The 16,833-nt window shown below is 44.2% G+C and overlaps 1 protein-coding gene across 1 annotated transcript; it reads left to right on the top strand.

Annotated features, from left to right (window-relative positions):
* Positions 1-1,582: 1,582 nt before the first annotated feature.
* On the top strand, positions 1,583-2,813 carry LOC147898454 (uncharacterized). Its single transcript, XM_087379789.1, has 2 exons — positions 1,583-2,514; positions 2,687-2,813. Exon 1 carries the CDS (start codon positions 1,829-1,831, stop codon positions 2,450-2,452), a length of 624 nt encoding a protein of 207 aa, XP_087235915.1. The 5' UTR covers positions 1,583-1,828; the 3' UTR covers positions 2,453-2,514; positions 2,687-2,813.
* Positions 2,814-16,833: the final 14,020 nt, after the last annotated feature.

A 16,833-nucleotide genomic window follows, 5' to 3' on the forward strand; every position in this document is an offset into this window, starting at 1 on the left:
CTCTTCAAATATTTGATGCCCTAATCAATTGAGATTGTGTACTACTATTAAGTACATGACTGCCTCCCAAAAATCCTAGCCCCAAACAAGCTGACTTGAATGAGTGGCCAAAAACTTATCTTGTCTATTGCATGTGAAATTGTGATAGCATAAAAAATGAAGAATTTAGAAGAGCAAGTGCTTCATCAGCTTGAACTAATGAAATTTGTGGAACAGTCTGAGTAGCTTGTGTAGTATCTTGTCCTTGTTATTGTCCCAATCACCTGTGGTAATTTCCCAACATCATCTAGTATTTTAGCATCTAGACAGGGTATATGTATAATAGCATTCACAATGTGATACATACCCTCATACTGAAGCTTTAGTTTGTTTGGAAAGCACCCCAACTTGGAATGTTTGTCCTCATCCACCATCTGTATTTGATTATACCATCTAGGAAACTATACATTTCATGACTCACAAATAGCACCTAACAAAGTGTCACAAAATGGGAGGGGAAAAGGATATGTGATTGTTGCATCTAACTTACAGTAATCCACACAAATCCGAAGTTTGCCATTCTTTTTCAAACCAATGACAATGGGAGATAGCCAGGTTACCTTATCAGTCGAGTAAACTAATTGCACCTATAGAGCAGTTTCTCAATATCCTTTTTGACGAGCGTGGCATGGTTCAGATTCATACGGTAACATTATTGTATTACTGTTTGTTTTAGCATCCTTCTTCAGGTTAATCCAGTGCACACAAAGGCTTGCATTGACCCCCTCATATTTGTGTACTCCCATGCAAAATATCGTGGTACTCCTTCAATAGACTCACCAAGTCCTCCTGGAATTCTCCCGTAGCATGAACTCTGATTTTCACCGTCTTTGGGTCCTCGTCAGTTCCAAGATTCAATTCTTGAAGATCATTTCTTTTACTCGAGAGGTCCTCTATATCTGTTCTTCATAAGCTGATTCCGCTTTGAGAATTAAGTCTTCTTCATATTTCTAATACAGGAAGACTTCCCCTCATCCGATTTTGGGTCCGAATCCATGACTTGTAATTCCACTAGGCTGTTTAGTTCTTCTGGTGTCGTATCCATGACAAACCCCGCACAGACAGCTGGTGTAGTTTGGCCGAGCCACTCATACTGCTTGAGTGGTTGTGAAACATCCACTTTAAAAATTGGAATCACAGACGGATTGGCATCCAAGAATTTTTGCTCCTCCTCATCATTTAATTCAGTCCCCGTATTCATTCCTTGTGCCATAACTGGTCGTTCTTTTTCTTGAACGTCATAGTGGGAATCATCTGCATCTTTAGTTTCTTGTTCCCACTTCACTTCTTTCGCATCAACTTTGTAGGTGACCCACTCATTGGGCCACATAAGCTCTCCTATCAACTTCTTCTTAGCTTTTGGGACCATCTACAAACAGTTGGTCTACCATAATCTGTACTTTGCCTCTTTTAGTGCTACAAACAATTCCATGAACATAACTCACACTCTTAGGGTAGGTTTTTGGAATTACCTTAGGTTTCTCTGGCTGGGATCAGATTACTCTCATTACTCCGAGAAGGATCCAACATCCCTTCCAATGGCTCCATCCAATGTGGTTGCCATGCTTCCTTGGTTTCCATGTCTCCTTTGGGTTCCATGTCTCCTTGTTGCTTGTGAAGCTCTTTCAATACGCCTGTATGTGCTCTTGGTCCTTCCAATGCAAACGGTTCTCCTTCTTAGGCAATGTTGCAAATGCTGCATCACTCACTAGACCCTCTTGTCAGCACGGACACCAACCGTTTTCAAATCTTTGTATTGTGTCAAGATCAATAGCTATAGAGAAGAGCTATGGCGGGCTGTCTCGTCCCATTGCCATCGCATGTTGCTTGCACGCAGCTCTCGCTTCACTCGCCTGCACGCCATTCCCTGCATTTTGGGCTCTCATCTATCCGCATGATGGGTAGTGGTCCTCGTACCTTTCCTGGAGGTGTATCCGCCCGGGAGTGGAAGCGAATGCAGCAGAAAAGGATCAGGGAGATGAAGAAAACCAGGGCCAGATCTCGTCGTGATCGGCAGCTCAATGAAGCCATGGAGCGAGCTGGTGGGACGGACGAGTTTGGTCTCCCGCAATTCGTCGAATTACTGACTACGAGGTTGCGGGAGGAAGGAGCACAGAATACCTTGACCGATGACGCTGACCCGCAGATGTTTGAGACGCTTGAAGGCTGCCCTTCGCATCGGTTTTTTCCTCGAAATGCAGTTCACAGCACTAGGATGTACAGGAAAGTGAGCGCGTTTGACGATTCTAACGGGATAACGGATTATCATCCTCCTTTAAGGAATGAAGTCTGTACCCATGTAGCAACGAATGGCAACGAGGACATAGCTTTCAGCAGCCACAGCTTAAACCTCTCCAAAAGTTCTACTCAAGAGGGTATATGGCAAGAAGATCGTAGATCTGGCCCTACGTAGTCTTAGAAGCGCGTTGAGAACCAACGACAGTCGAAGAAGAGTTTCAACAGCCCTGGATTAAGGTGATTGTGATATTACAAGCTTCTTTCAGTGTGGCGACATTGAGTCCTCTTTTGACAGACGTAGTAGCCTCTAAACTCTTGACCCACTTAGGCACATCAGATAGATGTTGAATGATACGTTGCATTATTTGTAGTGTAAGACCATTGGACTGACGGACAATTGGTCGCTCAGGTTAGTGGCGACGTTATGGTTCCGTGGAAGTCCAGCTTGCAAGGAGATAGGATGGTGAAGCATGATTAAAGAAGGCACCAGGAAGTTCGATAGGTATGGCAAAGTTATGGAGGTTCTGTAAGAACTTGACTGTCATCTTTCTGTACCTTTCTCGAAAGAAGTATATATTAATATTAAAACAAGTGTATATTATTATGAACTCTCTTTATTTTATTGCCAATACCTTTTCTATTGGTGCTTCTAGTACAAAACTGGTTCTCATAAGTATCTCTTTCGCTTTTGCATCATCGATGCAAGTGCTTGTGCTCTTTTGGTATTTGGGTTCATTGATATGATGATTAGCATGCATGCGAGTCTTTGTAGAGGGTAGAGAAGATTCAAGTTTGCCATCACAAAAAATTGATATAATCATATGTCTTACATGGATGAAGAACGATGTTGGTATACTGTCTCTTAGTGGAGATGTAAAGCGGGGAAGACTGGCAGCTGATAGATCTAAAGGCCTTAGCTATCATCATTGGCCTTTACATGGATGAAGAACGATGTTGGTATACTGTCTTCTAGTGCAGATGTAAAGCGGAGAAGACTAATTGGCAGCTGATAGATATAAAGGCCTTAGCTATCATCCGTAACAGCTAACAGTCTGGCTAATCAATAGGTGCACCTTGAACAAGACCGTTTGGCGAGTATTGGAGGACCTTGAGCAAACCTATTAGGATGCATAGCGCAATGTACATCTCAAACAAAGTCTCTTCGGAAGGGATGATGACGAACAACAGCATGGCAATACACCTGAACATGCGTTCCATCATCTAAAAGTTGGTAGCAATGGCGCTTTTGTTCAGTTTGCCTGAAAACTGTGATTAAAGCAAAGGATCAGTGATCGGGTGCTCTCTTATTCTTAAGGTTGTAAAATTTGCAGTACTTAAAGCATGGTTTATTTGAGCAAACAGGTCTCCGACATGAAGGTTAGGGACATGAAGGGTGATTGAGGTAAATGAGGATGCATGTCAGGGACATGAAAGGTACTATTGAGGTAAATGAGGACATACATCTGCTAGATGCTCCAAAAATCTAGGGAAGGAAAAAAGGGGAAGCACACGTGGTGAAATAGTGGAGCCTGTGCAGCACTTTTGCCGCAGATGTATCATGTCACCAGCCATGACTATGCCTTCTTATGGACAACATCCAATAAGAACCTGACCATCATCATGCATTCCTCACTTTGTCATCAAACTTATGTTGAAAGAGGGCATCGCCTGCCTGTGAGTCCCTTTATGGGGGCATTAGGGTTTCTCAGGATTTTTGTTATAGGTGTTATTATGCGGGCACTCACCAAGGAGGGAAGAGTCCTTTTTGTGTTAGGTATATGAGGACTTGAAGACCCTGTTGTCTGCAGCAGTCTGCCGCAGACTTTGGCAGCCTTAGGTGCTCTTCTGGGCTGCCAGGAGCAGTCCCAAATCTGGGCAACAAAGGCCCTGCCGTGAGGCATTTTATAGGCCAGGTAGGGGAGCAGCCAGGTCAGCGAGACCTGGTCTGTTCCAGTCGGCCAGCCAACCGGGCTGGCTGGCTGACACAATGGCAAAGTCAGCCAGTCTAGGGCCCTATATAATGCTCACTCCCTCCATTCAGTTCTACATTCAGCAGTCGCTCCTCAGTCTCTCCTGCAGTTGTTTCATGCATATCTTGCCTATCTAAGCCTCTCATACAGGCTCATGGAATAGAGGTTCTGGTGCAGCCACAACTTCCATCTGTCTGTTGGAACCCTACAGTGGATCCTTTTTCACAGGTTCACTATTTTGCTGCGTCAATAAATCAACAGTTCTGGACACAGTGTTTATTCTGAGTTATTTCAAGTTAATCTGTATTTATGTGTAAACGGTTTCCTGGCAAGTCTTTCTTCTATTTTCTACATGGTATCAGAGCCCAAGATGTTCAAGTAGCACTCAAATCAGCCAATCTCTTAGAGTCTCTCTCTCTCTCTCTCTCTCTCTCTCTCTCTCTCTTTCTCTCCTAACCCGGAGTTCCTTGAGGAGTACAGGACATTGTGTTTGGCAGGTATAACAACGACACATTCATGTCAGCATTTTACTGAAACAAGCAAGCTTGATGGGACGAACTATCCTCTGTGGAAATTGAAGGTGAAGACCCAGCTCATAGCACGGAAACTATGGAGGATTGTGATCGGCTTGGAGAAGCCTCGATTACCCTGAAGAAGATGATCTTTAAAGATGCTGGTACTGCCGAGGACTTAGAGACGTCCAAATGTGAGGAGAAGGATGCACAAGTGCTTGTTATCATCAGGATGATGGTACCGGACAGCATAATACCACTGATCCAGAAAGCAACTACTTCGACGGAGGCGTGGTAGATCCTTCGAGACTAGTCAAGACCCACGCCTCCGCCGCGGTAGTTGCTATACGAGATCCTTTTTCTACTCATAATGGTGTACAAAAAACTTTGTCTGATGTTGTGCATATACCCTCATGAGTAGAAAAAAGGATCTCATACAGCAACTACCACGGTAGAGGCGGGTCAGTAGTGTACGCAAAGCTTTGTCTGATGTTTTGTATGTACCAACTCTTGCAAAGAATTTGCCTTCAGTCTCTGCCATGACCGGAAAACAACATGAAGGTGGAGTTTGATGACAAGTAGGTTTTGGTGAGAAATCACCAGAACAATAAGATTGTGGGTTGTGGGATTGAGGAAGGCGATTTTTATTAGATAAATGCATCCCTTGCTGGTGATTAGGATTCAGCAAGCACGCTGTGACACAGGTGCCTGGGCACTGACCGCTCACACCTTTGGTAGAATTGCATGACAAGACGGGACTTCAAAAGCTTCACCCACATTCTTCTTTTTGCACAACTTGCCTAGAGGGTAAGCACATTGGCAATCCTTTTCACATAGCAGAAGAGAAACTGGTACGGTCCGACTTGTGTGGGCACATGTCCATAAGATCCTTTGGTGGGCTGTCTATGTTTCCTCACATTTATAGACGATTAAAGCTAAAAGGTGTGGGTGTATTTCCTAAAAGATACTTTTGGAAAGTTCTAAGAATGGCTAGCTGAGGTGGAGCAGGAGAGTAGGCACCGATTGAAGAGTCTTTGCACTGACATAGGTGGAGAGTATCTGGATGAGAAGTTATTCTGGAAATGGCAAGAAGTATGGTGGACGCAAAGAACTTGTCAAGGATTTACTGGGCAGAGGTCGTTTAGGCAGCGGTTCATAACATCAATAGAGCAGGGACGAGAGCACTTGAAGGAGTTATGCCAGCACAAGAACCGAATATTATGGAAATGGCAAGAAGTATGATGGAGGCTTTCACAAGGGTTTATTGGGTTGAGGCCGTTTAGACATTGGTTCATATGAGCAACAGACTAAAGACGAGAGCGCGTGCGGGAGTTACGCTAGAAAAGGCTTATTCAGGTAAAAAGCCTTCAGTTGATCATTTTCGTGTTCTCGGTTCCAAAGCCCATGTTCATATTCCAGATTAGAAAAGAAACAAGTTGGATTTTAAGGAATGAATATTCATCGAAAATAGCTTAGATACAAGCTATATGATCTAGCTACTAGGAAGTTTGTGATTAGCATAGATTTTATCTTCGAGGAGGAAGAGCACACGACAACACTCCCGGACATTGCAGAGCCCAAGTTGAGAGACAAAGGCGAGACTGTCCAAGCACCCCTCTTTTAAAAAATGGAGGGAGATTCACAGGATGATAATCCTCCAGTTCTCTCTACTGTGCCTCCTACTAGACTGTGCCCAAGTGGTATCCAGATGGTGCAAGAATCAAAAGGCTTAGACATTTGTGAGGCCAGAGGAGGCGCTCTCAATGCATCCAGGATCGAGCTTAGGCACACGTTGGATACATAGCCTTGGTATCACATGATTTGCAAAGCCTCACACTTTTGAGGAGGCAAAGGAGCATCCGGCATGGGTGGCAGCCATGGAGTTAGAAATTGATTCCATTCAAAGGAATAAGACTTGGAACCTTGTTGCAAGACCATCAAAGCGAAAGGTCATAGGTACTAAGTGGCTCTTCTAGGCGAAGTACAAATCCGACAGCAATCTGGACAAGTACAAGGCCAAGTTAGTGGCAAAGGGGTATGCCCATGTTGAGGGGGACTATGACGAGATTTTTGCTCCTACAGCCCCCATTGCAACCATTTGGATGGTGTTGTCTTTAGCAGCCCATCATGGTTGGCCACTATTGCACATGGATGTTGATGAGGTTGGCAGAGCTACACTAGAATGCCTTTATAGCTGAATAAACAATCACGTTTGCAAACACACTGAAGAGAAACTCAATCCCAATACAAAATCAAAACACCATATATAGGAAGGACTCTGAGAAATACCATGTACTGACAGCCACCAATAACTGTGGGGAAAACACAAAGATGAAGAGTGTAGAGATCACAACCTCCAAGCGACCATCAACCTGTAGGAAGAAACCCCTGTAGGATCAGATAGAACCTTGCTTGCCAAGATGAGTGGATGCCTTGGAGCTTAGATGGGACCTTGAACTTTGTCTCAAGAACTTATCTGATAGTTTAGTCTTTGTTCATTTGTACCTATATCCTTCTCGAGTGATGTGTGTTTGGCCACCTTATTTATGCAAGAGAAATCCAATTTGCTAGCCTCGTCACCAAGACAATCAAGGATAAATTGCTTTTGAATAGCAACTATGAAAGAGTGTACTCTAGTGATCAAGAATTTGTCTCCTTTTACGAAATTTTTGCATAAATCATTCATGTATATTGATTTACATCCTTCGCAAACTGTTTCTCATAGCAAGGAAATGACCTTTTGCCTTCAAGCTTCAAGTATATTTTGCAATTCAACTTGCTATCACGCTACCGGCTGCCTGAAAGCATGCTCGGGAGCCGGGATGCCTTAGCTTTGTCATGCATCTCTCTTTCAGTGAAAAGATTTATCATTCCGCATATCCGGTCGTGTAAGACCTCCAGGGCAGTGTGGGATATTTTGGAGAGCATGTATGCAGCTCGGAATGATGCAAGGGTATCTTTCTTGAAAAGAGAGTTGAGTAATACACATATGGAAGAGGGTGACTCCATGTCAGTCCACCTCACAAAGCTACAGGATCTCAGAGAGCAATTGTTAAATATAGATGAAATTATTCTTGATTCAGAGATGATTACAACCACTCTAAATTCTCTTCCTGAGTCTTATCTCAGCTTTCATACCTCGCTGAACTTATCATTGAGGGGGGGTGCAAATCCTCTCACTTTTCATGAGTTGATAGGACTTCTGCTTCAGGAAGAGCAGACCAGGAAAAATTTGGCTTCACGTGCAGGTGAACAAGCCATGCTCTCAAAGTTTAAATAAAAAACAAAGGGACAGGCAAAGACATCAGTAAATCAGCCTTCCAATGGGTCAGGACAGCCTTCCCAAAAGGCTAAAAATGATGCAAGTAAGACCAAGAAGAAGGGTTTTTGTCACTACTGCAAAAAGCCAGGTCATCACATAGCAGAATGCAGGAAAAGGCTTGCAAAAGAGAAGAAAAACAGCTCCGGTATGGCTGTTTCAGATTCAGCTCCTCATGCATCTGACAGTGGGGATGCTGTAGCCAACTTTGTTGGACAGGATTATGCCTTTTTATCTTGCATTTCAGATTCTAGGTTGACTGTTCCAGATGCTCGGGATAGTACAGCCACTTGCAGTGATGATACATATGCATTTTTGACTTGCAGTTATGACTCTTCTACGGATGCATATGCTTTCAGTGTCAATGAAACACTGAACACTTGGTATTTTGACAGCGGTGCATCCAAGCACATCACTTCTAGGAAGTGTCTTTTTACTTCCTTGCATCCACCTCCCGTTGGTAAGAAAGTCACTTGTGCCAACAACTCATCATATTTAGTACGTGGCACAGGAGATGTTGAGATCATTGCCATTGATGGCTCAATTTTCAGACTTTCAGATGTCTTATATGTGCCTGGCATAACCAAAAATCTTCTTTCAGTGTCCACTCTTAACAGAGGTGGATTTCAGGTCATCTTTGAGGATGACAAATGTTTTGTCCGAGACAGGGAAGATGACTATGCCTTAAGGTTATCTGGTACTCTGCTGCGTGGGCTTTTTCAGCTTGATATTTTTGAGAAAAGAGCAGCCCATGCTCTTGCAGTCTCTACCCCTACAGTTGCAATGCAGAATGCAGAATTATGGCATGCCCGATATGGCCACATGCGTTACAACAGCCTGATGACACTTCAGAAGTATTCCATGGTTGATGCATTGCCACCTCTTGAGATACCTCCTCCACATGCCTGTGAAGGGTGCATTTTGGGCAAGATGCATCGATTTCCCTTCAAAAAGGATGGTTTAGTTAAAGCTGTCCGCAAATTACAGCTTATACATAGTGATGTCTGTGGTCCCATGAGGACCCCATCGTTGGGTGGTCATCTCTACTTAGTTACATTTATTGATGATTACTCTAATTTTACTTGGGTTTATGGGCTGAAACACAAATCTGAAGTGTTCACAGTGTTTAAACACTTTTCAGCCATGGTTGAAAATGAAACCGGACTCAAGATACAGACATTGCGCACAGATAGAGGTGGGGAATACTTGTCTGCAGATTTTGATGCTTTTCTCAAAGGCAAGGGTATTGTGTATCAGCTCACAGCTCACAGTCAGGCTGACCCCTCAGCAAAATGGCAAAGCTGAGAGGAAAAATAGAACCCTCATGGAGATGGACAGATGTATGCTGAAAAGCAAACACATGCCTCACAAATTCTGGCTAGAGGGTTTGATGTGTGCCAATTACATTTTGAATCGGGCTCCCACTAAGGCTTTAAAAACAAAAACTCCTTATGAGGTCTGGAATGACAGGAAGCCTTCAGTGGATCACTTCCGAGTCTTTGGATGCCTTGCTTATGCTCATGTGCCAGTTGAATTTAGGCACAAATTGTCTGATAAAGCCATTAAGTGCATATTTGTTGGGTACAGTGCAGAAAGCAAGGGGTACCGTCTCTACAATCCCGCTACACGCAAGATCATAGTTAGTAGAGATGTGATTTTTTCTGAAAATTCAGCTCACACTCAGGCTGAATTTCGGTATGCCAAGATCCATGCCTTTCTGACCAGCAAGGGGCTGCACAATAGTCCTACTGAGAGCACCCTCTACATCAAGATGGATGGGGGGGAAATTTTAGTCATCCTTTTTTATGTCGATGACTTACTGCTCACAGGGTCCAATGAAGACAAAATTGCAGATTTCAAAGCTGATTTGCAGACCAACTTTGACATGTCAGATTTGGGGTTGCTTCGCTTTTATTCGGGGATCCAGTTCTCTCATGAGAGACGTGGCACTGTTATGTCTCAGTCCAAGTATGTTTAGAAACTCTTGGACAGATTTAACATGCATGAGTGTAAGCCCATAGCCACTCCCATGGAGCCGGGGCTGAAACTCACAATGCATGATGCAGGAGAATTAGTTGATGCCACACTTTACAGTCAGGCTGTTGGATGCCTCATATATCTCTGCAACACTAGACCTGATATTCAGTTTGCAGTATCTCAGGTGAGCAGGTACATGCACAGTCCAAAAACTATGCATTGGCAGGCAGTTAAGCGCATCTTCCTTTATTTGCAGGGCACGAAGTCTTTTGGCTTGCTATTTCTTAGGGGGGGTGACTTGCAGATGCATGCCTACAGTGATTCAGATTGGGCTGGTGATTATGACACTAGGCAGTCTACTAGTGGCAATTGTTTCTTTTTGGGTAAATCTTGCATTTCCTGGCTGAGCAAGAAACAATCTACAGTGGCTACCTCATCATGTGAAGCTGAGTACAGGGCAGCTTTCACAGCAACAGTTGAATGTGTCTGGCTGCGACGTCTATTTGCTGATCTTCATCTGTCTTTGGAGGGTCCTTTTCCAATTCTCACTGATAGTCAGAGTGCCATTGCAGTGGCAAAGAATCCAATGTTTCATGCTCGCACGAAGCACATTGAGGTTCACTATCACTACGTCAGAGAGAAGTTGCATGCAGGAGAGATCAATATGATCTTTGTGTCCACACATGACAATGTTGCATATATTTTCACCAAAGCACTACCACGTGAAAAGTTTGAGGCATTTCGCAGTGCCCTGAACTTATATCCGTTTGGTGATTGATCAACCTTGTACATGACATTGGCACTGCAGGGGGGTGTTAGAATTATAGATATAATTCAGCAGTGACCAATGTAATATAATAAGCTAGTTAGGGGCACTTTTTCCTCTTTAAGAGATTTTTCTCCCTAACCGCAGTTAGTTCACTAACTATGGTTAGTGACTACTAAGGTTTTGTCACAAGGACAAAACCTTATCTCTCACTCATTGAGTTGTACTCTTTCACACTCTTCTATTGCAACTCAACTTTCAGCTTCCAAGCTTCCAGCTCTCACTCTCTCTTGCTCTCTCTCACTCACCATTCTCTCACAGAGGCTTCGCAAGACATGTGATACCAAGGCTATGTATCCAACGCGTGATAAAGCTCGATCCTGGATGTGTTAAGAGCACCTCGTTTCTTGATTGCTGGCCTCACAAATGTCTAAGACTTTTGATTTTTGCACCATCTGGATACCACTTGGGCATCGTCTAGTGGGAGGCACAGTAGAGAGAACTGGAGGATTATCATCCTGTGAATCTCCCTCCATTTTTGGAAAGAGGGGTGCTTGGACAGTCTCACCTTTGTCTCTCGACTTGGGCTCTACAATGTCAGGGAGTGTTGTCGTGTGCTCTTCCTCCTCAAAGATAAAATCTCTGCTAATCATAAACCTCCTGGTGGCTAGATCATATAGCTTGTATCTAGGCTGTTTCTAATGAAGGTTCATTCCTTAAAATCCAACTTGTTTCTTTTTAGATCTGGAATATGAACATGGGCTTTGGAACTGAGAACACGAAAATGAATAACCGAAGGCTTTTTACTTGAATAAGCCTTTTCTAGCGTAACTCCCACACGTGCTCTCGTCTTTATTCTGTTGCTGATATGGACCAAATGGCCTCAGCCCAATAAACCCTTGTCAAAGCCCCTATCATACTTCTTGCCATTTCACCATAATATTCGGTTCTTGTGCTGGCGTAACTCCTTGAAGTGCTCTCGTCCCTGCTGTATTGACGTTATGAGCCTCTGCCTAAACGACCTCTGCCCATTAAATGCGGTTCTTTGCCTCCACCATACTTCTTGCCCTTTCCAGAATAACGTCTCATCCAGATACTCTCCACCTCTGTCAGTGCAAAGACTCTTCAATCGATGCCTCCTCTCCCGCTCCATCTTAGCTAGCCATTCTTAGAACTTTTCAAAAGTATCTTTTAGGAAATACACCCACACCTTTCAGCTTTAATCGTCTATAAATGTGAGAAAATATAGACAGCCCACCAAAGGATCTTGTGGACATGTGCCCACACAAGTCAGACTGTACCAGTTCCTCTTCTGCTATGTGGAAAGAATTGCCAATGTTGCTTACCCTCTAGGCAAGCCGTGCAGAAAGAAGAATGTGGGTGAAGCTTTTGAAGTCCCGTCACCATATTCTTGAAGTCCTGTCACCATATTCTTGTCATGCAATTCTACCAAAGGTGTGAGCGGTTAGTGTCCAAGCGCCTGTGTCACAGCGTGCTTGTTGAATCACAAGCAAGGGATGCATTTGTTTGATGAAAACCGCGTTCCTCGATCCCACAACCCACAATCTCATTGTTCTAGTGATTTCTCACCAAAATGTGCTTGTCGTCAAACTCCACCTTCATGTTGTTTTTTGGTCATGGCAGAGACTGAAGGCAAATTCTTTGCAAGAGTTGGTACATACAAAACATCAAACAAAGCTTTGTGTACACCATTGACCCACCTCCGCCATGGTAGTTGCTGTATGAGATCCTTTTTTCTACTCATAAGGGTGTACACCATTATAAGTAGAAAAAAGGATCTCATATAGCAACTATCGCAGCGGAGGCGGGGGCCTCGACTGGTCTTGAAAGATCTCCCACGCCTCCGTTGTGGTAGTTGCTGTTTGGATCAGTGGTATTATGCTGTCCAGTACCGTCATCCTGATGATAACCAGCACTTATGCATCCTTCTCCTCACATTTGGACATCTCTTAGTCCTCAGAAGTAGCAACATCTTTAAAGATCTTCTTCTTCAGGGTAGTGGAGCTTGAGAATGGAGGCTTCTCCAAGCCAATTACAATCCTCCATATTTTCCGTGCTATGAGCTGGGTCTTCACCTTCAACTTCCACATAGGATAGTTCGTCCCATCAAGCTTGCTTCTTTCAGTAAAATGCTGAGCTGAATGTGTCGTTGTTATACCTGCCAAACACATGGTCCTATACTCCTCAAGGAACTCCGGGTTATGAGAGAGAGAGAGAGAGAGAGAGAGAGAGAGAGAGAGAGAGCCTCTAAGAGATTGGCTATACGATGTAGAAAATAGAAGAAAGACTTGCCAGGAAACAGTTTACACACAATATACAGATTAACTTGAAATAACTCAGAATAAACAGTGTGTCCAGAACTGTTGATTTATTGACGCAGCAAAATAGTGAAGCTGTGAAAAAAGATCCACTGTAGGGTTCCAACAGACAGATGGTAGTTGTTGCTGCACCAGAAACTCTGCTCCATGAGCCTGTACGAGAGGCTTAGGTAGGCAAGATATGCATGAAACAATCGCAGGAGAGACTGTGAGGAGGGACTGCTGAATGTAGAACTGAATGGAGGGAGGGGGCTTTATATAGGGCCCTAGACTGGCTGACTTTGCTAGTGTGTCAGCCAGCCAGCCTGGTTGGCTGGCTGACTGGAACAGACCAGGTCTCGCTGACCTGGCTGCTCCCCTACCTGGCCTATAAAATGCCTCACTGCTAGGCCTTTGTTGCCCAGATTTGGGACTGCTCTTGGCAGCCCAGAACAGCTTGTTGCCCAGATTTGGGACTGCTCTTTGCAGCCCAGAACAGCTCCTAAGGCTGCCAAAGTCTGCGGCAGACTATTAACCTAAGCAACCAATTGCCTTGGTCTTACACTATAAATAATGCAACGTATAATTCAACATCTATCTGATGTGCCTAAGTAGGTCAAGAGTTTAGAGGCTACTACGTTTGTCAAAAGAGGACGCGATGCCGCCACGTTGAAAGAAGCTTGTAATATCATAATCATGGTTGTTAAGACACTCGTGTCTTATGATAAGACACTTAAGACACTTAAGACACGTGTCTAACCTTAAGACACCTTTAGACACTCTTGCGTTTTTTTTTTTTTTTTGTGGGTGGGGAGTAACAACACACATTGAGTTTGACTTAGCCATGCTATCATTGAAGGTGACTTTGGATCTAGCAGTAGCAATGACCTCATAGATTCAGATTAGGATGAATCTTCAGAGATTTGAGTCTTGAGAGTCGAAAGCTTCCTTTCAATTATATGTATCGAGATGCAGTTTTCATTCATGTCACATGTGACAAGATTCAATTGTCAGTTTAAACCTTTAAGTACTCAAAACTTGTGAGCTCTTCAGTCGTGAGTCTTAACTTTAACTTTTAAGTCTTGAGTGACGAGTCTTGACTCTTAACTACATTGTACAAGTGCATTGTTTCTTCTTGCATTATTTAAGTGTAGCTTATTGTACTTCTAGAATCTAGCAGCTAGCTATGCTAGCAAGTCGTACATTTGTATACTTATACATATATTAATTAAATATTTATTATTATAACCACAATGGCGTGTCTTACGTGTCTTATCTTTAAGACACTTTAGACACTCGTGTCTGAAGCGTGTCTAACGTGTCGTGTCTTAACGTGTCTTACAACCATGATCATAATGACCTTAATCTAGGGCTGTTGAAACGTTTCTTCGACTGTCATTGGTTAAGACTACGTAGGGCCAGATCTACGATCCAGCATTCGAATCCCCTCTCGATCCTCCCATGCTTCGAGTTCATTTGCAAGTACCGGTGCAAGTATCCTCCCCTTGTTGTCCAGCGGGCTTTGCCTCCGTTCCCGTTGTAATCATCCACAATTTTTGAGCCACTACTAGATAGGATAATTGGTCTCACCCAGTTTCCCCGACTCTCCAAAGTCAGGGATAATGAAAGGAGGACACGAATGGAGGAAGGAAGAGTAGTGATTGAAGAGGCTTCTGACTTCGACATCTTTGCTGCAACTCTACATAGCAAATCCGAAAACTAACACCATCGTCTATAGACAAGAACTCTTTACACACCTGAATGAACCTGAGTCACCCTCCTTCTCGCAAGGGCACAATCCTCCAGTCATGGAAGGCGGTTCCCTAGAGCCTTTAATCAAGGTCGCTCTTCAACAAGGTCCTTGCCTTCAAGCTCCCACACTTATGAGCCTCCTACTTGGGCTCTGATACCATGTTAGAAATCAACCAAGCATAGGGTATGCACAACAGAACACTGATAAAATAGCCTAGTAGCTCATACAGTGGTGGTGTGGGTGGAATCACAAACTTCCTTACACATATATGTGCAGATCAGTAAATAGACAATGCTCAAGAGAGATATAGGACCAACAATATTTCTGTCCAATGGACACAATACAATAGAGGGCCAAAGTCCCACCAAAACGTGGGCCTTTGTCCCCACCCCAAAATGTTGTCTTACTACCTCCGAGACACTCCTAGATCCTTGAGTCCCCGTGCTACCTGATGATTGTATGCAGACTTCAGTCTCCGCGTCTGATTCCCTGCATCTTGCTGCCTTGAGTGTCAGCCTAGGTATGCAGCCCTTCTTCAAGCTCTTTGTCTGCAGTGCAAAGCCTGCTTGGACCCTAGAATGTAGGCTCCAATCTGCTGCTCCTCTGTTCCAAAGCAGCTCCCTGAAGGCTGCCCTTGTGAATGGAAAATGAGGCCCTAAGGGGCCCCTTTTATAGGGGCTGGTAGCCCCCTATCTGCACCGACCCAGCAGGGCCAAAGTGGCCGACTGCTGCTGGTCTGTAAACCGACCCACAGCCCTAGATTTGGGGCTGTGGGGACCCGCCATGGGTCTGTGTGCTGGCCGCCCGGTTGGCCAGCCAACCAGCCAGCCTAGGCCCTATATAAGGGCAAGGGGACTGCCCCTTTGCAGCCCGTTTCCCTGCTGCAGCCTGCCTTGGCTCTTGTCCTACTGGCCGACCTGTTCCAGAGCCTTCTCCAGCCCCTAGATCTGGTCCATAGGCACCTCCAAACAGGCACCTTTGCTCTGATGCGTCCTGCCATCTGCTCCAGCCATTTGCGCCTCTGTTCAGCCTCTGTCTAGCACTGTAGATGGGAAGGTGACCTTTACCACATGCACATATTGCTCACCGGGCTGGTTTGGAGGCCAGACCATGACTAGCCTGGTCGGGTAGAGCCGATCAGACCTGATCCATGTGGGTCACGGGTAGCAGGTCGGTGAGTCGGTCTGCATAAGCAGGCGAACCAGCAAGGGAGGCTCCCCCTATAAATAGGGCCCTCTATTGCCCTCTTGTTACATCACTCATGTGGAGGTTTTTGTCAGTAATTATCAGCAGAGTTTTTCCTTGATTCTTGTGTCGATTTCTATTTATCTCCACTCGAGTTTTCTTGCTATTCTAGTTCGCTGTTCGACTCTCAGTTTTTTTCCACACCATAAAATGAGTGCGGGAAATTTATTAGGAGTGAGAGGGCAAGGCATCTCCCCTTGCCCTTTGTACACTGTTCTTTTAAGCCCTATCCATTGAATGTGCCGAATTGATGATGTGGTAACTGTTGCTAATCGAACTGAGTTCAATGTTCACTCGAACCCTGTTTGTCGAACATATGGAATCTAATTGTTCCCAATTGAAACCAGTTTGATGTGTGCTCGAGCTTGTTCGTGCTTCATTCCTATTTGCTTTGAAGACTGAATCACCCATGTGTACTTCGGCTTTGTACTTTGAAAAGACCGCATATGAATCATCAATAGCCTGTTCGCCCTCCTCATCTAGTAGCTCACATGTTAGACAATGATTTCCAATATATGTGTTGATTTTGCAACTGAGTTTCTACATCAATAGGCTAAGATCACAATATGAAATCCCAGAGGAAATTTTTGTGTTTGGTGGTGTTCTCAGTGGAATTTGATCGTGAGTTGCAGATTTTGCAAGAAAACTACATTTCATTAGTACTAGTGCTACATAATAGAGAGGAACAAACCTTTG

The sequence above is a fragment of the Dipteris shenzhenensis genome, chromosome 9 (assembly GCF_047967505.1).
Source record: "Dipteris shenzhenensis isolate YYH24624 ecotype China chromosome 9, Dip_SZ_1.0, whole genome shotgun sequence".
Taxonomy (NCBI): Eukaryota; Viridiplantae; Streptophyta; class Polypodiopsida; order Gleicheniales; family Dipteridaceae; genus Dipteris; species Dipteris shenzhenensis.